The 23,483-nt window shown below is 45.7% G+C and overlaps 1 protein-coding gene across 4 annotated transcripts in view; it reads left to right on the forward strand.

Moving 5' to 3' along the window:
• Window positions 1-7,212, forward strand: part of mpv17 (mitochondrial inner membrane protein MPV17) — a 95,860-nt gene extending 88,648 nt beyond the window's left edge. For all 4 annotated transcript variants that reach the window (XM_072499016.1, XM_072499015.1, XM_072499013.1 and 1 more), the window contains one exon: window positions 1,729-7,212. In XM_072499016.1, the coding sequence (XP_072355117.1) occupies window positions 1,729-1,795 (67 nt within the window). In that variant the 3' untranslated portion in view covers window positions 1,796-7,212. The remainder of the gene's footprint in view (window positions 1-1,728) is intronic.
• Window positions 7,213-23,483: the final 16,271 nt, after the last annotated feature.

Consider the following 23,483-nt stretch of genomic DNA (forward strand, 5'->3'; position numbering starts at 1 on the left):
GTTTATACCAGATTAACCAATTTAACGTAGAACTGTTGTTCATATGCTGCCACTTACTTGAAGGTGCTTTCAAGTTTTCCTTCTCTTTATTCTGCCTCTGATCCCACGTGGCGTTTGTGGGCGGGCATCGACATTCCATTACTCCACTGGCCTAACCATGGACCAGCCACTGGGAGATGTGCAAGAACAACACCCAGCAAACCAAAAGCTCATTGGCAGAGAAAACTAGACCTTTACCTTGTGCTGCTGCAAACCGGTGCTCTCAACAACCTGCAATGCTTGGCCTATCTGTCAGATCTAAGATATTTATTATGTGTCCAGTTCTAAGTGAACGACAAGCAAAGACACCAATCCTACTTAATAATAATAATATTTATTATTGTCACAAGTAGGCTTACATTAACACTGCAATGAAGTTACTGTGAAAAGCCCCTAGTCACCACATTCCGACGCCTGTTCAGGTACACAGAGGGAGAATTCAGAATGTCCATTTCACCTAACAGCACGTCTTTCGGGACTTGTGGGAGGAAACCCACACAGACTGCTATATACAGACGGAAATAGTTGTTTTTGGATTATAAATGTCATTGGTGCCATGGTGCAGATTTTGCGGTGAGCAAGCAATGTCATCTGTTTGTTACACTTGCCAAAGATTTTCTGAGAGTTTTTTCACTGTAAGTTACTCTGGAAATCCTAAACAGTATTCTCTGCTGGAATCTGTGTGAGCAGAACCGGAAACTGTGCCTTTTAACCAATCAAATGCAGAGTCTTTAACGAGACACGCAGAGTCTGGAAAATATTGATTTAAATGCATGTTAGGATATTTAATTAATTTTCCATTTTTAAAAATTGGTTCCTGGGATGTGGGCATCGATGGCTAGGTCAGCATTTATAGCCCATCCCTAATTGCCCATCCTTGGAGGGAATTTGAGAGTCAACCACATTGCTACTGGTCTGGAATCACATGTAGGCCAGACCAGGTAAGGATGACAGATTTCCTTCCCTAAAGCACATTTCGTGAACCAGATGGTATTTTGTAAGTATCGGCAATTGTTTAATGCTTCGGCTTTTAATCCCGGAATTTTTTTAATTTTGAAATCAAATTTCACCATCTGCCATGGTGGGATTTGAACCCAAGTCCGCAAGTATTACCCTGGGCCTGTGGATTACTACAACACCACCATGAAATAGAAAGACACAGGAAGGTGGAATTGAAAGAGATTAAATAGGCAAACAGAAGTTTTAAAAAACTTAATTTGTTTATTTAAAATGAGGGAGAAAACTCCATACTTCCAAGTTAATTTCAGTGCTCGAAGAGATCGTTTGGTAATAATGAGGACGTATTATATCGTTGAACACTGATACTGGACAGAAGCAGCCCTAAGTTTTCTGCTTTGTTTAGTAGATATCTAGTGGGTAAGCACTACAACTTCATGCCTTTCCTTGCGTTTCAGTGAGAGTGCTTTGACATAATTCAGCTTGTTGAGGCTCCTAGAGGAATGGGCTAACTCGGACAGCAAATTCCTGATTTCTGCCATTAACTGCACATCTGCCTTGCTGTTACTTTTCCTGCATTGTGATCATATGCATCAGAATAACCACTACCTTCCAGCAAATTACTATTTGCCTGATTTTTCAACTTGAAACAAAACTGTACTTAAATTTAAATTCATTGTCCCGGCAAATAAACTATTTATGTCACTCTCAATTTTTTTTATTTCAACGCAGGTTGCCCCTTATTCAGATTGTTGCACTGATGTGGAATACCTACCTCTCGTGGATGGCAAACAAATGAGATTTATCTGAGTAATTATTGTGTTTCATTTCCGGGACAAAAGACAGGTGGATTTGCTGAACCACTCGAAATTATCTTTCTATTTACGAAAATGCTAACGTTGTAATGGAATGGTGTTGCAATTATTCTAAGGAAATGCTGGGAGGTTTACATTGCTCGGTCATTCAGCATTGTTTACATTATATGTCACCAATTCCCCCACCTCGGACATGAAGAATACAATATCCAATGTGAATGCGGATGTTAACAGTTGGCAGGAAAGAAGCTGGAAGATCTGAACTTGGAAAAACTTCAGCAAATTGCTTTTAATGAAAAACTATGCTGAATGTGCACAAAATAATTCTGTGAAACTGGGTTTCAGTTCAGTTTACACACATCTGCCTTTTGGAATGAAATACACTTTCTTAGATGATTACGTTTGTTTTGGACCAATTGAAACTGTAACGACGGGAATTCATTGTCGCTCATTATTTTATGTAATATATTCAGCGTGCTTGTTTCCTCCCTTGCTCCAACTTATGAATAATAGCTGGTTTCAGATCAAAGTTAATTGAGTACCAGGGGTGTAGGTTTCTACCAGTGATTAACTTGTTATAAATGCCAATTCACTGAACGTTTTGGAAGGGGGGGGAATGTTAAAATAACAAACAAGTTTTGAAGCTAATCTGCCCAACTGCTAGATACAAGGATATAAATAGTACAAAGAGAGGAATAAAATACATTGGATAGGTATATTTTAACCTCTGATATGAGAATAGGCATCAATGAAGAATTTAGTTTTTTTTATTTTTGGAGAAATATTTCGTTTAACCACTTATGCCTAACAGCTGTTACAAATTGTAAAGTCTGTGCTTCCATTTTCTTATTTTTAGTTTTCTTAAACCCCCCTACATTTAAGCCATATTTAACAATTCATATTGCAGAACTTCCCACGCAGTAGAGTAACCTGCTTTGATGGTATGAACACCACATTTAGCCTAGTGTTATTGGAGCCACTCTTGAGCTTTGTGAGCCAGATGCTTTCCCACAATCACTCTTTCTGAATCTGTCAAGAGGAAAATGAGCAGAAAATGTGAATTAGTTAGCATTTGAATGTGTTTTCTAATTAAGAATCAAATTGTCTATAACATAGTTGTCACATCTGATCCCCCCCCTGCCCCCCCCCCCACCAACCCAACACCTTTTCCTCGTATGCTACCCAATAGTAGTAGATTAAGCTCGACAACAACAAACTCCCTGATTGTCGGTCCCTTTACAGGACTGTTCGATGGATCTTAACAATCTTACCCACCTAAATAAAGTCAAAATCAGCCTCTCTATCCCTGCAAAAAATGCCATTGCCAAAAAAAACGGCAAGCATTGGAATAGGAACAGAAAACGTGGCAAAATGTTCACCTTTACAGACTGCACTTGGCCTGCCAAGGACAAGGGAGACTATCCCACCTCTGTAGGTCTGCCTTAACCCTACTCACCAGACTCGTGAAGTTTAACTAATGAAGTCGAGCACATTCCCCCCCTACTTGCACCTCTAAAGGCCAAAAATGAGTGCCCGTCAAATGAAACGGCAATACCCCCAAATTAAATCCCTTCTCCAGTGGGGAAAAACACTCTTATCTTCTCCAGGTTTAATATATACCCAGAGAACGCATGAAACCGCTTCAACCACACCATTGTTCCCCCTCCATTCTAGGGACCAGGTCCGAAATGTACAGCAACAGATCATCAGCATACAGGGATACCTAATGTTCCATCCCTACCCCTCACTATCCTCCTCCACTCACCCGAATTCCTCAATGCGATGGCCAATGGCTCTATTGCGAACACAAATAAGAGCGGGGACATAGGACACCCCTACGTAGTTCTCCTATACAGCTGAAAATACTTCATGCTCATATTTTTAGTGCGAACACTAGCCTTAGGGTCCTTGTATAACAGTCTCACTCACCTACAACACAAACGTGGGCCCAATCCCAAACCACTCCAGAACCGCAGATACTACTTCTACCCTATCAATGGCCTTTCCGCATCCAGCACCACAATGACCCCCCTGCCCCCGGCGGGGATAGGACCACATTCGTGCCATAAAGTTTTTTTCAATAAATTTAGAGGACCAAATTCATTTTTTCCAATTAAGGGGCAATTTAGCGTGGCCAATCCATCTAACCTGCACATTTTTGGGTTGTGGGGTCGAAACCCATGCAATCACTGGGAGATTTGCCCATAGACCGTGGCACAGAGCCAGGATCAAACCTGGGACATCGGCGCCGTGAGGCAGCATTGCTAACCACTGCGCCACCGTGCTGCCCAACTATTCTAATAGTACTTCTACTATTTTAATTCCACTAACAATTTTATTGAAGATTATGGCAAATGTTACAGGCTAATATAGGACATTCCAGAAATTAGAATTTCACACGTTGGATTAACTGATTTAGGATTTTAGAATTATTAAACCAGTCAATACCTTTAGACTAGATTTGGACACTAGTAAATGTTGTGAAACGTTTATACCCAATTCAAGGTATTTAATCTATTTTTGTTATTGTACATAATATACAAATGTTATTTTGTAGTCGTTGGTAGTGCAGAACTTGAATATTGCTGTAAAGAGAGACATGTTGCCAAACATTTTTCTCTAGCACACAGGATTTCAAACGATCACAACAATTTATTCTGCAATATAAAGGTGTACTGATTGGTTGGCAAGTGCACGTTGATTAGCTGCGGTTTTGCCATGCAGAGAGCAGTGGGGAACTATAGGCTCTCAAAGCCCCTGGATAATTCAAAAAACGTGCAAGGCTTGAACATATTCCTTTTGTTTGCAGAGCGCAGGTCTTTGAGTATGAATTTATGTCACTTCCAGCAAGTGTAAATGAGCCACATTACAAGCTGATCATCTTAAATTGGTTGTTAGTATTAGCGCACTCACGAGTGTTCAGCATGTGTCAGCCAATCATGGAATGGCATCCAATAGTAGCCATTTTGTCTTGGGTTTTTGAAGCGCAGGCAGTTTGTACTCGGCTGGTTTTGTGCAGTCTACTCGGCTTGTTCACTACAGTCTGTACTCTACTTATTACAAACAGCCAAAGGAACTTCTTTGATTCAAACAGCCAATTTTGGAACGTATGGCCTACATACCTGGCATTTCACCAGCACCTAAATTCATGCACAATATTGCTCAACTGTGTGGCAGAACATCATTTTGGACTGATGTTTGCACCCCATTTGTAAGAATTACCACTTGCATCTCGAAGATAAGCCTATGATAGACGGCAGCACGGTAGCACAGTGGTTAGCATGGTTGCGTCACAGCTCCAGGGTCCCAGGTTCGATTACCGGCTTGGGTCACTGTGCGGAGTCTGCACGTTCCCTCCGTGTCTGTGGGTTTGCTCCGGTTTCCTCCCACAGTCCAAAGATGTGCGGGTTATGTGGATTGGCCATGATAAATTGCCCTTAGTGTCCAAAAAAGGTTAGGTGGGGTTACAGGGATGGGGTGGAGGTGTGGGCTTAAGTAGGGTACTCTTTCCAAGGGTCGGTGCGGACCCTATGGGCCGAATGGCCTCCTGCACTGTAAATTCTATGATAGACAAATGCAGAGAATAAATTTACAGATTTCTCAGCGTTGTCACGAAAAGGGAGGACATTAGACTGTTCCATCTCAAAAGTGAATTTGCTACATGACGGTGGCATGATTGCTGAATTACCAAGAAGTTTGGGGAGCCTGTTACTTTCTCAATAACAATGCCTCGGCCATTCAGTGTCGACTTGCCAACCAATCTTTTCTCCTGTAGTATGAATTGTTGTGATTGTTGAAATTTGGTATTCTTGAGTTTGTCTTGATGAGTGCAAGACCAGATGCTTTAGCAGCAATGCCCCTCTTTATCAGTGCTTTTAGTTTACTCTCTAAAGTATCATATTGATGCAACTGGTGAAGATGCTTATAATGAAGATAAAATCTGAACATTGGAAAATGTAGAATAAACCAGAATTATTGTAAATGTATGACACATGGATAAAGAACTAAAATGAGAGTTTTAATATTTGAGGACAGGAAAGTATTTGCAATATCTTCTATAAGATGGCCTTGCAAAGGAGTGCTCAGAAGTGTTTTGGAGAAGGTAGATGGGTCTTTGATGTGAATCATAGAATGATACCGCACAGATAGAGGCTGTTCGACCTGAGCTACCCATTAGTTTCAGTTCCCTGCTTTTTCACCAGAGCCCTGCAAAGATTTCCCCTTCATGTTTATACAGTTCCCTTTTGAATGTTTTGACTGAATCTGCTTTCACCACCATTCCAAGCAACATTATTCCACATCATAACTTATGCAAAACAAATAGTTTCCTTTTGTTGCCTCTGGTTTTTTTTTTTGTCAATTACCTCAAAGATATGCCTTCTGCTACACTTACACCACTGGAAAAAGTTGGAAGGCAGGGACAGGAGACGGGAACAAACAGGAGAGAATGGAATTCCTGGGCTCAAATGGGAGGGGAAGTAGGGGAAGATTGCAATTCCAGAAATTAACCTTCACGAATGCTCACAATTCATGGTGAAGCCCTTTTTTCTTAAAACCCTAAAGTTGCAGTGTTCATTTGTTTTAAATGTAATTTAATATAATAAATTTACCTCTGGGATCATTAATTTGTCAAAAATTTGAGGTTGTTTAGCACTAAGCTACAGGATCAATGCAGTGCTATACCACCACAATGCTTGGCCATGTCGATTGTGTAATGAACATAAATGAGTTTTTGCATCAATAATTGAACAAAATACATCAAGAAAAATATAGTTTTGTTTTCCAAAATGTACCACATTTAAATATTATCTTAATATGCTTTTGAATGAATTCCCAATAACAGATGTCATTGCTTTCCGGAGATCCGAGTATGTTTGTTTTAAATCTAATTTGTATGTCTAACTACTTTATTGACCGTTTTACTCATCGGGCCGTACTATTTTATGTACAGTAGTGAGACCACTATTGGGGCCATTTACTGAATATTTATTATCAACATAACCAATTTATCACAGTTTGGAAGGCAATAAGTTGTAAGTTTAAATTGTTTTATCTTAAATAGTTAACTAACCTGTTTTTAATTTTCAATATATATATTTAAACTTGTGATGTTCAGAGAATTGTTTTAGGGCTATTTAGTTACAAATTAACCTGCTATTGTAAAATACTTTTTTTTTTTAACTTTACAGTAAAAACTAGTCATGGAATCATTAATTTTAAAAATCCCGAGGATGGTATTTGAACTTTGAAACAAATGTATCCTACTTTAAGTACTGTACTGAGTTTTACATTTAAAGCAATTTATTCCACTTGAGGGAAAAAATATCTGTTAAACTTTGCACGTAACAATTCTCCACCAATGGATGGCAATGGTGACTTCATTAAAAGAATTTTCAGAAAACTGGTTACACTGTATGCACACAAGGCAATCTAATTGTGATTTTCACTTTGGTGAACAAATTTGAGCAAAAGGTCAGGTGAGACACTTGAAGGCACTATATGAATATCTGACTTGCCTTTACATTCACCTGACAGAAACATAATTTGGGGGATTTGACTTTGAATTTGAGCAATTTCCTCTGCAGCTATTTCTTTCTCTTCCTGGATGTCGTTCAGGCGTTATGCAGGTAGGTAGCACAGTGGTTAGCACAGTTGCTTCACAGCTCCAGGATCCCAGGTTCGATTCCCGGCTTGGGTCACTGCGGAGTCTCCACATTCTCCCCGTGTCTGCGTGGGTTTCCTCCGGGTGCACCGGTTATCTCCCAAAGCCCAAAGATGTGTAGGTTAGGTGGATTGGCCATGATAAATTCACGTTAGTGTCCAAAAAAAGTTAGGTGGGGGTTACTGGGTTATGGGGATAGGGTGGAGCTGTGGGCTTAATAAGGGTGCCCTTTCCAAGGACTGGTGCAGACTCAATGGGCCAAATGGCCTCCTTCAGCACTGTAAATTCCATGAAACAGTTTATCCATGATGTTGCAATGCTTAATGTAGGCTGCAATTATGTAAATTTCCAAAGAAAAACATGATGGCATTAAATGACAGTGCAGAAAATTGAACATCTAACAAATGCAACCTCACTATTATTGCATGCCTTGCAGCAAGCTTTAGACAGCTAAGCAATCCTACAACCAATGAATCCGATATAAGCAATAATGAATGGTGGTAGACAATTAAACAACTCCCTGGAGGAGGAGGTTCTGAAAATATCCCCATTCTGAATGCTTGGATAGCCCAACACACCAGTGTGAAAGACCAGGCTGAAATATTTGCAACCCCCTTCAGTCAGAAGTGCCGGATGGGTGATCCATCTTGGCCTCCCCTTGAGGTCTTAGCATCACAGATCCCAGTCTTCGGTTAATTCCGTTCACTCCACATGATATCAAGACATGGTTGAAGGCACTGAATGCTGCAAAGGCTATGGGCCCTGACGACATTCTGGCAATAGTACTGAAGATTGTGCTGCATATTTAGCCATACCTCTAGCCAAACTGTTACTGAACAGCTACAAAACTGGCAAAAATTAGGAAAATTGCCCAGGGCGATACGGTGGCACAGTGGTTAGCACCAGGGACCCAGATTCAATTCCAGGCTTGGGTGTCTGTCTAACAGTGTGGGATTTGCTCATTCTCCCTGTTTCTGTGTGAGTTTCCTCCCACCGTCCAAAGATGTGCAAGTTAGGTAGATTGGCCATGATAAGGGGTAATTTTAAGTCAGGTGGAGTTACGGGGATAAGATAGGGGGGTGGGTCTGGGTAGGGTGCTCTTTCAGAGGGTCAGTGTTGACTCAATGGACCGAATGGTCTGTATAGTAGGGATTCTATGGTATGGCCTTTTCACAAAAAACAGGACGAATCCAACCTGGTCAATTACCTCCCGCCAGCCTACTCTCAAACATCAGCAAAGTGATGGAAGGAGTCATTGACACTACTATCAAGCAGCACTTGCAAAGAAATAACCTGCTCACTGATGCCCAGTTTGGGTTCCGCAAGGACCATTCAGCTCCTTACCCCATTATAGCCTTGGTCTAAATGCGGACATAAGAGCTGAGCTCAAGAGATGAGGAATCCTTGACATCGTTTGACCGGGTGTGGCATCAGGAAACCCTAGCAAAACTGAAGTCATTGGGATTTGGGGAAAGATCTCATATCTTGCACAAGATTTGTCCCAGCAGTGTAGGTAAGTTTCATCCATCCCTAACTGCAAACCTATAGTTACTGCAGATTGGTGGCAATAATGACATGCCACACAATCTAGAATGTTGCATAAATTGGTTCCAGATTGTTAGAAATGCCACCACTACAGGCTCATTGTGAATCTGGCCAGAGCGAACAGGAGAAGGGCAGTAACCAACACCCGTAGACACAACCTTACACAGGAGGCCGCTTCCATCCTGCCCCCCCCCCCCCCCCCCCCCGCCGCTCCCCAAATCACAATTGCACTTTCTCAATGTTGGCCGGCAGTATAGAACATTAATTTTGGTAACACCAGCCCCTCTGCAGAAAGGCTCTCCGAAACTCGGGAGCTGTACCACCCACATAAAAAACGAGATTACCCTGTCCAGCATAACAAAAAAAAGATTTAGGCAGGAAGATCGGGAGAGACTGGAACACAAATAGGAATGTCAGCAGACGTTCATTTTAATTGTTTGCACTCTCCCTGCCAAGGAGAGTGGGAGGGCATCCCATCTCTTCAAGTCCCTTTCCACCACCTCCATCAGACTGGCCAAGTTTAATTTGTGCAGCAAGGGCCCATTCATGAGCCACCTGAATCCCTAGATATCTAAACTTTGTCGTGACCAGCTTGAACGGCAGTGTTCCCAAATCTCCCCTACATGGGGTTCACCGGGAAAATGTTGCTCTTGCTCCCATTCAGTTTGGACCCCGAGAAGTATCCAAACTTCCTCAATAGCTCCATTATCTTTTTTATATAGACGACCTAAGTGCGATGGCCGATTGTTCAATTGCCAGCCCGAGCAACAATGGGATCCCCGCCTCGTGTCCTTCTCCAGCTGGAAATACCCTGAGCTCACCGCATTAGACTGGACACTCACCATTGGAGCACTTTACAACAGTCTCACCCAGGAGATAAATGTTGGCCCATATTGTAATCGTCCCAGAACCTCAAAGAGGTACCTCCACCACCCGATCGAAAGCCTTCTCTGAATTCATGGAGATGATTACTTCAGGTATGTTCCCCCTAGATGGGAACATGACCACATTCAAAAATCACCTGATATTGACCGACAACTGTCGGGCCTTAGAAAGCCCAGTCTGGTCCTCCGAGATTACTGCTGGCAAACAACTCCTGACGCTTGATTTAAACCTGGATAATGACCTGGGGTATGTGTTCAGTTTTGGGTTCGGGTTAATAGAAGTAGGATTTATGTGTTTTTGTTCACTTTAGTTATTGGTATGTGGTTTTGGTGTTGGGGGGGGGGGGCGGGGTGGTGGTTAGGGATGGTTTACTGACTGACTAGAGATTTATCTTGTTTTGTCTTGCTGGTGGGTTTGGTGCTTGTACTCTATAAGCACTAGTTGGATGACCCCTCTTGGTGGAAATGGCTGACTCCATTTCGAGGTGGGGGTGGGAGACCCCCTATTCGGCTGGTAACCTGGAATGTAGGGGGTGAATGGACCAGTGAAGAGGTCGAGGATATTTTCCCACCTGAAACATTTTGAGTGCTGATGTGGTGTTTCTGCAGGAGACTCACCTGCGGCTAAGGAACCAGACTTGCGGAAGGGGTGGGTGAATCAAGTATTTCACTCGGGCATATGTAGTTCTGGCTCGTCCGAAACCCCGAAGACTGCCAGTCTTGAGCACGGCCTCACCCTCCCAACCTTGGACATCGCCTCAAAGAAGGCTGTCAGGAACCTGACAAGTCTGGGGCTGGCCCAGAACATGTGGACGTGGTTGGCCGGGCCTCCCTGGCATCGTTCATTTATCCGCCACCTCAGGGAAGAAACTGTTCATGCGGATTCTAGTTAGGTGGGCTCTGTGTACCACTTTAAACTGCATAAGCCTTGCACAGGAGACTGGAGTTGGACCTACTTCGTGCTTCGCTTGACCCACTTCCGTCCCGAGTTCGTCTTCCCATTTCGGCCTAGCTCAGTTCAACGGCGTCATTGCCCTTTCCAGCAGCTGTCCATACAAGGCCCCACAATTTCCCTACACCTTACTGTCAATGTTTTGTAGTTCCTCCAGTAAAGTGTCCCTCGGGCCCTAGGGTACCTTGCCAACTCCTTGGAGGGAGAGGGGGGCGTGAGGCAAGGAAGGCACCCAGGGGAGTATCAGAGAGACATGGGGAAAAGAGGGAGGAGAGGAGGGATGGCTGCAGGGAACACCCTCCTCCCAACGAATCCACAAAGTAAACAGCGCATAAGAAAAGAGTGAAATGCAGCAGTACGACACCCAGGGGGTGAAATGGGGTGCCAGGAAGGAGCCTGACTATCAACGGGGAGAGGGGGGTGGGAGCAGGGAGGGCCAAAAGGGGTGTGTAAAATTTGTACATAAAAAACATACCTTGTAAATATAATGCAAATATTAACATGCTTTACATGTTATACTGATAAAATTGGAACAAAACTAATCAAATACACGGAGAGAATATAACACAGTTAGACTCTGAGGTGCCTGTGGAGTATTGTGAATTTACTGACTTTCTGGGTGATATGATTGGAGAGTGCCCAGTGTGGGCTAAGGGGTGAGGCCATACAGTGGTGATGGCTAACTGAAATTTAACTCTTAAAACAGCCTTCGAAGTAGCCACTTTGATGGAGCTTGCTGCTAAGGAGGCTTCTCAGCTCAGCAGGCACGAAGATCCATAAAATAACCACCGCCCAGGTAACGACCACAATTTAGAGGCCTTGTCGTGCCCAACTTGGTATCGGGACAACACTATAGAATCTCGCAAGAGGTCTCTGGAGAGATTTGCGATGCTCAAAATGCCTCACCATGCATTGTGATCTGGATCTCGCCCTCGCTGGGTGTGATCCAGACCAGCAAAGGCTCATTTAAATAAGCATTTGCGGGATTTCCAGTCCTAGATTTGCTCCCCTTATTTTTTTTAAATGTTTTTTATTGGGTTTTTTTTGCACATGGTATACTTGCAGGTATACACAAAGAGAAAAAAAAAGAATAATAAAAACAAAAACTCTACACAAATAAAAAAAACACAAAACCAAGGGGTGGGAAAGTAAAAACTGGGGAAGTGTATATAGAAGCTCTGGAGGGGGAATTCTGTTCTTCTGTTTTTTTTTAACAAAGTGAATACATACAACACCAGTAATACAAAATAGAACTGGGTGGGGGGGCAGCGTCCCTGATGTTGCTTGCTTTTTCCGGTCAGTTTACGCTGTTGTGTGTTTGCCTCTGCTTCAGCCGTCCGTCGTTCCTTCCTCCTGTACTTTCTTACTCTCTGTTGCCCTGCTGTGTTCGGCATAGCGGTTATTTCCCGTGCTCTCCTTCCAGTTTGTGCTCCCTCGTCTTTCCCCCCCCCCCCCCCTCTGACTCTCCTCTATTTTTCTTTACCCCCTGCCCCCCTTCTCCCTCCCCCCCCCCCTCCCTCCCTGCAGCTACCCTTTTCTGTTGTGTTGGCTACCCCCTCTTGCACTGTAACACCCCCCTCCCCGTTCCCTCCTTCCATCTCTTTTCTCACGTTTTTGCCTACTTTCCCCTGGCTCTTGGCTACTTGATTCTTATGTGTTTGTTCGTTGGCCACAAACAGGTCCCGGAACAGTTGGGTGAATGACTCCCATGTTCTGAGGAAACAATCTTCTGACCCCCGGATGGTGAATTTCATTTTCTCTGTTTGGAGAAATTCAGATCGGTCGGACAGCCAGTCTGCAGCTTTAGGTGGCATAGCTGACCGCCAGCCGAACAGGATTCTACGGCGGGTGATCAAGGAGGCAAAGGCAAGGGCGTCCGCCCTCCTCCCCATGAAGAGATCTGGCTAGTCTGATACCCCGAAGACTGCCACTTTCGGGCACAGCTCCAACCTGGGCAGCACGATAGCACAAGTGGATAGCACTGTGGCTTCACAGCGCCAGGGTCCCAGGTTCGATTCCCCGCTGGGTCACTGGGTCTGTGCGGAATCTGCACGTTCTCCCTGTGTCTGCGTGGGTTTCCTCCGGGTGCTCCAGTTTCCTCGCACAGTCCAAAGACGTGCAGGTTAGGTGGATTGACCATGATAAATTGCCCTTAGTAACCAAAAAGGTTAGGAGGGGTTATTGGGTTACGGGGATAGGGTGGAAGTGAGGGCTTAAGTGGGTCGGTGCAGACTCGATGGGCCGAATGGCCTCCTGCACTGTATGTTCTTGTAGGTTCCATTACATACTGTTCGAGAAAACTATTGCGGATATATTCTATGAACTCCTCAAGGCTGCCCTGACTGATTTGGTTTGACCAATCAACATGATAATTGCCGTACCATCTTTACATGCACCAGTTATTTCTTTGTTTGGAGGCCTACAGACTACACCTATCAGATGCCTTTTCTCCTTACTATTTCTAATTTCCACCCAAATGTATTCAACCTTTTCCTCTATAGAACCTATATCATCTCTCACTACCGTCCTTATGTCATCTTTACATATCCGAGCTACCCCACCTCCCTTACCTTCCTGTCTGTCCTTCCGAATAGTCTGATAGCCCCGGATATTCAACTTCCAGTCGTGACCATCCTGCAAACATGTCTCTGTAATGACCACTAAATTATTCTCATTCACCATGATTTGTGCCATCAACTCCTTTATCTTGTTTCGAATGCTATGAGCATTCAGGTAAAGTGCCTTAATGCTAGTTTTAATACCTTTTTGAATCTTAACACCTCCACTAATAACATCTCCTGAATTCTTCTTCCCTTTATCTTTTTTCATAACTTTCCCTGTAGTTGAACCCACCTTTCCACATGCTAATTTGCTGCTTTGCTTCCTGTTGACCATTTCACTTCCAGTATTTTTACCCTTCCCTTCCCCCCACTTGCTAGTTTAAAGTCCTTGTGACCACCCAGCGTTACAGACCCCTCCTGATCCAATACTGATGCCAATGTCCCATGAAATGGAACCCCTCTTTCCCGCACCACTCCTTTAGGAACGTGTTTACTTCCCTAATTTTCTCATCCCCATGCCAATTCGCATGTGGCTCGGGTAGTAATCCAGAGATTATAACCCTTGAAGGGTTCTTTAATTTAGTTCCTAGTTCCTGATAATCCCCCAACAGGTCCTCTTTCCCAGTCTTGCCACATTTGTCCCAACATGGACCACAACAACTGGATCCTCCCCCTCCCACTTCAATATCCTTTCAAGCCGGTCAGAAATGTCCTCACCCTGGCACCGGGCAGGAAACATACCATGCCGGACACTCGATCCTGCTTGCAGAGGATGCTATCAATCCCCCTAATTATAGAATCCCCTACAAGTAACACTTGTCTTTTTGCTCCCCCCACCTGAATGGCCTCCCGCACCACGGTGCAGTGGTCGGCTAGCACATCCTCCTTGCAGCCCTTTTCCTCATCCACACAGGGAGCAAGTACCTCATACCTGTTGGATAAGGTCAAAAGCTGAGGCTCCTCCATTCCTGAACTCAGGATCCCTCTACCTAACTCACTGCAGTCACACCTTGCTGTCCCTGACCACTGACCAAATTTGAGGTACTTACCCTACGGGTGTGACCGCCTCCTTAAACATAGTGTCCAGGTAACTCTCCCATTCCCGGATGTGCCGCAGTGTCTGAAGCTCAGACTCCAGCTCATCAACTCTGAGCCAAAGTTCCACGAGCAATCAACACTTGCTGCACATGTGATCACTGCAGCTCACAATGGGATCTGCCAGCTCCCACATCATGCAGCTACAGCACATCGCCTGCCCAGCCATCTCTACTTAGTTAATTCATTTATTAATTAGTTTATTCTGCACACATTGTCGTGCGTGGTGCGCGCCTGCACATTACGTTCTTCGACGTCGCCGTCCCCTCGTTTGGTGCACACAAGCGCGGGAGTCCGTGAAAAGCATGCAAAATGGCCGCCCTCATCCAGGCTGAGGCCCTGGAGTTGCTGAATTGCTTGGACCCGTTCCACCTCGTGGGGACCTTGCCATGCCGTTTCAGCCGCTTGGATGTGGGAATACCGACTCGTGGCATTTTTGTGTAGGACACAGGTCTCAATGGCAATCGCTAGGGTGAGCTGCTTTACTTTGAGGAGCTGCTGTCGTAGGGGGTCCGACTGAACACCGAAAACGATCTGGTCGCATATCATGGAGTCGGAGGTGGACCCGTAACTGCAAGACTGCGCAAGGATGTGGAGGTGCGTGAGAAAGGATTGGAAAGGTTCATCCTTACCCTGGAAATGCTGTTGGAACATGTAGCGCTCAAAACATTCATTCACCTCTACGCTGCAGTGAGTGTCAAACTTGAGGAAGACCGTCTTGAACTTTGTTTTATCTTCATCATCCGCAAAGGTGAGAGAATTGAAAATGTGGATGGCATGGTCCCCGGCCGTGGATAGGAGGAGAGCAATCTTCCTGGTATCTGAGGCGTCCTCCCTGTCTGTGGCCTCAAGGAAGAGCTGGAAGCGCTGTTTGAATATCTTCCAGTTGGCCCCTAGGTTGTCGTCGGTGCGGAGCGGCAGCGGCGGGCAGATGTTGCCCATGTTGCAGGATGACGGAATGCTGGCGGAAGGTAGATCACTTGCAGGTAGGTCTAAGAAGTGCTAATATCCCTCAACTCCTGGTATCATGTGTTGGGCGCTCTGGATCCGTGGAACACATACACGTCACCAACACTTGAAATAGTGCAACATTATTTTATTGAATCATTAACTGTTTAACATACTCTCACTGTGGGTTAACACGATACTAGCTTTAACTAAAGACCTTTGCCTTGTCCTAGCCTGTCGATGCACTCAGCACATGGTGAATGTCTGTGCTGCAGGCTGTGAGCTCTGTCCTACTAGCTAGCTGCAGCTCAAATGAGCGGGAACTCTGATGCCCCCTGTCTTTATAGTGCGTGTGCTCTAACTGGAGATTGGCTGCGGTGTTGTGTGTGTTGATTGGTCCCACTGTGAGTCCATCAGTGTGTGTCTGCACCATGATATAGTGGTGTATATTATGACATGACTGCTCTCTGGAAACAAGGCCGTGAATCCCCGAGTGCCTGACTGCTCCCTGGAAACAAGGCCGTGAAACCCCGAGGTGCCTGACTGCTTCCTGGAAACAAAGCCGTGAATCCCCGAGGTAAGTTTATATACTCACTGATGTGACCATCAATTCACTCAAAGACACGAGTAGAAGTAAACCGTGGTTTTAATCAGCTTAGAACAGTGCCTGCCTGCGACTGGTACAATACTGTGAACTGCCGACAGGTCAACTGCTGTTTGTACTTCCTTTCAAGGGGAGGAGCCATGGGCGGAGCCCGTACATACCCCAACATATCCCCCTGTGGGTGAAGCCACACAATGTCCCATAGGTGGAGCCCACAGGGTCAACAACGTAACTCAGCTGTAACACAATGGCAGAACATGATACTATTACACTGATGAATTACTAGTACTATACATTCACCCCCTGTTAAAAAATGAAGTCTGGCGGGGGTGACGGGCTCATAAGTTCAGCCGGTCCGGCGCACGGATAGTGCGCTGCGATCGCCGAAGCACTGGTGTTGCTGCTGGTCCGGGTGTCGGGCTCATCCGTGCTGGCAGCAGAAGTGGGTCCGGTGCGGGCACAGGCGTGGACTCCGGGGGCGGCTCTTCTGGAGCTTCATTCCTGTGGACCGATGTGGGGGGTGGGAGGGAGCGCGGGAGCCATATAGGGGTGGGGGCGCTGGACATGGTAGGTTGTGCGAGATATAGTGGGGGGGCTGCGGTGGTGGTGGTGGTGGTGGAGCCTGCGGGCGCCAAGTCCCGGAGGGAGACGGTATCTTGTCGGCCATTGGGGTGTTCAACATAAGCATACTGGGGGGTGGAGTGTAGGAGCTGGACCCTCTCTACCAGAGGGTCGGTCTTTTGGCTCCTGACGTGTTTTCTGAGGAGGACTGGTCCCGGTGTCTTCAGCCAGGACGGAAGCGAGGCCCCTGAGGTAGCTCCCCTTGGGAAAATGAACAAGCGGTCAGGAGGAGTCTCGTTTGTGGCTGTGCAAAGGAAGGACCTGATAGAGTGGAGCGCATCGGGGAGGACCTCCTGCCAGTGGGAAACTGGGAGATTCCTGGACCGCAGGGTCAGTAGGACGGTCTTCCAGACCGTCGCGTTCTCCCTCTCCACCTGCCCGTTTCCCCGGGGGTTATAACTGGTAGTCCTGCTCGAGGCGATGCCCTTACTGAGCAGGTACTGACGCAGTTCGTCGCTCATGAACGACGAGTCCCAGTCACTCTGGACACAACTGGGGAAACCAAACAGGGTGAAGACACTATGCAGGGCTCTAATGACAGTGGACGTGGTCATATCAGGGCAGGGGATTGCAAATAGGAAGTTGGAGAACTCGCGATTGGTCCAGGGTGACTGCACTGAGCTGCGGGTAGCCGGCGGCGTGGTCTGAGGTGCTGGGGCGGCCCCGCGATGACTGTCCATATTGATCATACGCGTCGAGTGGTGTAGCAGATGGTGGCCAAGATGGCGGCCCCCGTTGGTCAAGCGTGGCGGGCGGTGAGGAAGATGGCGTCCAAGATGGCGGACCCCATGGATCGCACGTGGCTGGCCATGTGTGGAAGGGTGGCCAAGATGGCAGCCCCGTGAGTCGCACATGCTGTGAGGGCTGGAAAATGGCTGCCCCACTGATAGCACGAGGCTGAGGCATCTGCAAGGGGTGGAGTCGGCAGACATGCTGCCACTCTGCGGGGTCTGCGGGCCTGTGAGTCTGAGGAGCGGGTCTGTGAGTTAGAGTTCTTAGACCTGGCCAGCAGACTTTGGCGAAATATCCTTTTCTCCCGCAGCTGCTGCAGTTCGCGTTGCGGGCCAGGCAGTGCTGTCGGCGGTGTTGAGACTGGCCGCAAAAATAGCAGGGTAGCCCCCCATGATGGGTGGGCGGCCGCACGGCACAGGCCTGGGGTAATCTTTGGTCGGGGGCCCATGAGGGGGTCGCATGGTCAGCCAGGAACGCTGTAATGCTCTGAAACGCAACCTCCAGAGAGGTGGCTAACTTTACCGTGTCGTCCAGATCCTGGGCCCCTTTTCAGGCAGGTGCTGTCTCACATAATTCGACCGGACTCCCGCCACGTAGACGCCTTGGGCGGCAAGTTCCAAGTGCTGAGTGGCCATACCGGCCTGGTCAGTACAGTTGCATGTGAGGGCTTTGAGGTCGCGTCGGTAGTCATCTAGTGACTCCCCGGGGCGTTGGTGGCGAGTGGTGAAGATGTGTCGCGCGTAGACCTCGTTCACTGGCCGTACGTAGAGGCGTTCGTGCATTGCGAGGGCATCTGCATAGGAGGAGGCCTCGTTGAGCTGAACAGAAATACGATGGCTCACCCGTGCGTGGAGGAGGCTCAGCTTCTGTTCATCGGTGACGGAAGGCGTGGAAGAGGCAGCGAGATAGGCCTTGAAGCATCGAAGCCAGTGCGAAAAAATTTATTTCGCCTCCGCAGCCTGCTATTTCTGGTGGCCAGGAATAATTGCTCAGGGCAAGGAAAAAGCAGGACTGTGCCACTCATGGGCACAAGTAAGGAACATACTACCAATGTCACCATTGCATCCATGGTAGTGTCCTAAAATGCCTTAGCAACATCTACACATTGACTTTGCATGTTTTCCGAGGGGCACATGTTCATGGTTATCATGGATGCACGCTCCAAATGGCTGGAGGTGGTCCGATTGAAGTCAACAACTGTGGAACAAACCTTTGAAATCATTGATTTGGGAAACCAGAACAAATTGTGAGTGATAACAGTCCACAATTTAAGGCTCAGGGGTTTGAAGACTAACTAAAGATGAGTCGTTTCCAACACACACAATCAGCGCCTTACCACCCATCCAGAAATGGTTTAGCCAACAGGTATGTCCAGTCCTTGAAGCTTGCAGGGAAAGCTGTCAGGACCAATGTTCATTAAACTGCCATCTAAACAGTTTCTTGGCGACGTGTATCGCAACATCTCACACATGGCTACTCAGAGTTCTGACAGCTCACTCGCTCTCAACTTCAGCTTTCTTTCTCTCTCAACTTCAACACACCCTCTGAATCTCAGCTCGATCTCTTTCTTAATCTCAGTTCCCTCAATCTAAACTCTCTCTCTCAACCTCAGCACACTGTCTCTCTCAAACTCTGCACTCTCACTCGCAACATATCCAATTTTGACACTGGGTAATTAGTTGTGGAACCAACTCACCCAGGCTTAGAACACAAAAAATTGGAGCAGTAGTAGCCCATTGAGCCTCCTTCATCATTCAGTATGATTCTGGGTGATCATGGTCTGCAGCTCCATTTTCCCACCCACTCTCCATATCCCTTACTTCCCTGAGAGAATAAAATTCTGATTATTGCAGCCTTAAATGTCCACAATGATTGAGCATCCACAACATTCTGGGTTCGAGAATTCCAAAGATTCACAACCTGTTGAAGTGATTTCTCCTCATCTCAGTCCTAACTGGTTGGCCCCTGACCCTGAGACTGTACCCCCTGTGTTTGTGATTCCCCGACTAGCAGAACCAATCTCTGAGCACCCACCCTATCAAGCCCCTTCAGGATTTTGTAAGTTTCAATGAGATCATTCTCATCCTTCCAAAATCCAGAGAATATAATCCCAATTTACTCTACATCTATTAAAGACCAACCCCTTCATCCCAGGGCTCAATCGAGTAAACCTTTGCGGCACCACCTCTAATGCAAGTATTTTCTTTCTTAAATGCAAAGACCAAAACTGTACCCAGTACTCCAGATGTGGTCTCACCAAAACCCTTTGGAACTGCAATAAAACTTCTTTATTTTTGGAATTCAATCCCCTTGCAATAAAGGCCAACATGCCATTTGCCTTCCTTATCAGCGGCACAGTAGCACAGTGGTTAGCACTGTTGCTTCACAGCGCTAGGGTCCCTGGTTCGATTCCCGGCTTGGGTCACTGTCTGTGCGGAGTCTGCATGTTCGCCCTGTGTCTGCGTGGGTTTCCTCCGGGTGCTCCGGTTTCCTCCCATAAGTCTTGAAAGATGTGCTATTAGGTACTTTGAGCATTCTAAATTCTCCCTCTGTGAACCCGAACAGGCGGCGGAATGTGGCAATTGGGACTTTTCACAGTAACTTCAATGCTGTGTTAATGTAAGCCTACTTGTGGCAATAAAGATTATTATTGCTTGCTGTACCTGCATGCTAACTTCTAACTTAGAATTCAGAATGTACAAATTACCTAACAGCACAGCCTTGGACAAACATCCCCGAGTCTCTTTGAACATCAGCACTTACAATTTTCACACATTTTAAAAGAATATTCTGCTTTTCTATTTGTGTGACCAAAGTGAATAACTTCATTCTTCCCTACATTATTAATAATAATAATCTTTATTGTCACAAGTAGGCTTACAGTAACACTGTAATGAAGTTACTGTGAAAATCCCCTAGTCACCACATTCCCGTACACAGAGGGAGAATTCAGAATGTCCAAATTACCTAACAGCAAGTCTTTCGGGACTTGTGGGAGGAAACCGGAGCACCCAGAAGAAATCCACGCAGACACGGGGAGAACATGCAGACTCCGCGCAGACAGTGACCCAAGCCGGGAATCGAACCTGGGACCCTGACACTGTGAAGCCATAGTGCTAACCACTGTGCTACCGTATGTTCAATCTACCATCTTGCTGCCCACTCATTTAAACTGTATCATTTTGCAGCCTCCCGGTGTCCTTCCCACAGGTTAACTTGCCACCTAGCTTTGTATTTCCAGCAAACTTAGATGAAAAAACAGAGTAATGTATCTAAGTTATTAATATAGATCATAAATAGCTGAGGCCCCAGCACTAATTCTTGTGACACTCCACTAGTCACTGTCTGCTAACTTGAAACCACTCAGCCTATGCCCATTTATGTCATGCTTTATATCCATTAACCAATCCTCTAGCCATGTATTCATATTGCCCCCAATTCCAGGAGTCTTTACCTATTAACCTGTGTGTGGTACCTTATCCAATGTATTTTTGAAATCCAACTAGGCAATATCTACTGGTTTCCATTTATCTAGCCTACTAGTTACATTCTCAAAATACTTTAATAAATTGTCAAACTGGATTTTCCTTTAATAAAATGTTTTAAGATTAAGTCATCAAAACGAGTACAATGTAATGTTAAGGCACCAACTGATGGTGGGTTAGTGGAAGATGGCAGTTTTGGTTAACTGGCTGGAAATCTAAAATATAGATATTGTTTTGACGTGGTTAGTTCAGTTGCAATACTTGTGAAGACCTGAGAAACACTGAGAGCAATTAACAATCTTTTGGCTACTCCATTCTATTCCATTCCTTTCTTATCTTCCTCCGTTGCATTCAGTGCTCCGTGGATCCTCCAGAGTTATTTCTGATTGTGTTTTTTTACCTTTACTCTTTCTGGGGATGTGGGTGTCGCTGGCAAGACCATCATTTGTTGTTGCCCTGGGCCATTTTCAGAGGGCAACAACATTTTGTTTAGGTCTGGAGTCACACAAAGGCCTGATCATGTAAGGCTGGCAGTGTCCCTCCCCTAAAAGGGAATTGGTGAAGTAGATTTTTTTAATGATGATAACAGTTTCATGGTCACCAATACTGAGACTAGCTTTATATTCCAGATATATTAACAGAATTCAAAATCTGTAAGCTGACTTGTGGGATTTGAGCCCATTAGCTGGGTCTCTAGTCCAGCACCATTACCACTATGTCATCAGGTCCCCTATATGCAGCACATCATGGTTTTTCACACATTCTTTGCTGAGTTATGAATGAGTACCATCCCTAAGCAGTCCAAATGGTACAATCTTTGTCATAAATGGCCTGATAATGGATGGGCTGCATTAATTCTAGCTGAGGTGTGCGTTTCATTCCATATGTACATTGCTATCTGGGATTCTGAAGGGGGTCATTAGGCAGACTGCAGCAGCCTGTCCTGTCTACCTGCAACTCTCCAATCATCTGTGCAAGTTTCCAAGAATAGAATGTTGTGGAATAATCATTATGGATTCCTCATGGATACTTTTACACACATTATGTTTCTGTGGTCAGACATGAACAAAGAGAACCCCTTTGTCATACTTGTTGGGTTGATGTGAGGAGTCTTATAGCCACGTGGCACGGGGTTTCAATGCATTGCACCTGCCAATTCAAGAGGGTTTGATAATTTGATATCACTGAAATTTTTTTTTTTTTAATTTGATGCATCTCTGGACTACAGACAGGTTGATCTGGCAAATAGAACAAAGAACATAGAACATTACAGCGCAGTACAGGCCCTTCGGCCCTCAATGTTGCGCCGACCTGTGAAACCACTCTAAAGCCCATCTACACTATTCCCTTATCGTCCATATGTCTATCCAATGACCATTTGAATGCCCTTCGTGTTGGCGAGTCCACTACTGTTGCAGGCAGGGCATTCCACGCCCTTACTACTCTCTGAGTACAGAACCTACCTCTGACATCTGTCATATCTATCTCCCCTCAATTTAAAGGTATGTCCCCTCGTGCTAGACATCACCATCCGAGGAAAAAGGCTCTCACTGTCCACCCTATCCAATCCTCTGATCACCTTGTATGCCTCAATTAAGTCACCTCTTAACCTTCTTCTCATTAACGAAAACAGCCTCAAGTCCCTCAGCCTTTCCTCATAAGATCTTCCCTCCATACCAGGCAACATTCTGGTAAATCTCCTCTGCACCCTTTCCAATGCTTCCACATCCTTCCTATAATGCGGCGACCAGAATTGCACGCAATACTCCAAATGCGGCCGCACCAGAGTGTTGTATAGCTGCAACATGACCTCATGGCTCCTAAACTCAATCCCTCTACCAATAAAAGCTAACACACCGTACGCCTTCTTAACAACCCTCTCAACCTGGGTGGCAACTTTCAGGGATCTATGTACATGGACACCGAGATCTCTCTGCTCATCCACACTGCCAAGAATCTTACCATTAGCCCAGTACTCAGTCTTCCTGTTATTCCTTCCAAAATGAATCACCTCACACTTTTCTGCATTAAACTCCATTTGCCACCTCTCAGCCCAGCGCTGTGGCTTATCTATGTCCCTTTGTAACTTGTAACATCCTTCCGCAGTGTCCACAACTCCACCTACTTTAGTGTCATCTGCAAATTTACTCACCCATCCTTCTACGCCCTCCTCCAGGTCATCTATAAAAATGACAAACAGCAGTGGCCCCAAAACAGACCCTTGTGGTACACCACTAGTAACTGGACTCCAGTCTGAACATTTCCCATCAACCACCACCCTTTGTCTTCTTCCAGCTAGCCAATTTCTGATCCAAACTGCTAAATCACCCTGAATCCCATGCCTCCGTATTTTCTGCAGTAGCCTACCATGGGGAGCCTTATCAAACGCTTTTACTGAAATCCATATACACCACATCAACTGCTTTACCCTCATCCACCTGTTTGGTCACCTTCTCAAAGAACTTAATAAGGTTTGTGAGGCACGACCTACCCTTCACAAAACCGTGTTGACTATCTCTAATCAAATTATTCCTTTCCAGATGATTATACATCCTATCTCTTATAAACCTTTCCAAGATTTTT

Source organism: Scyliorhinus torazame, chromosome 4 (genome assembly GCF_047496885.1).
Source record: "Scyliorhinus torazame isolate Kashiwa2021f chromosome 4, sScyTor2.1, whole genome shotgun sequence".
Lineage (NCBI taxonomy): Eukaryota > Metazoa > Chordata > Chondrichthyes > Carcharhiniformes > Scyliorhinidae > Scyliorhinus > Scyliorhinus torazame.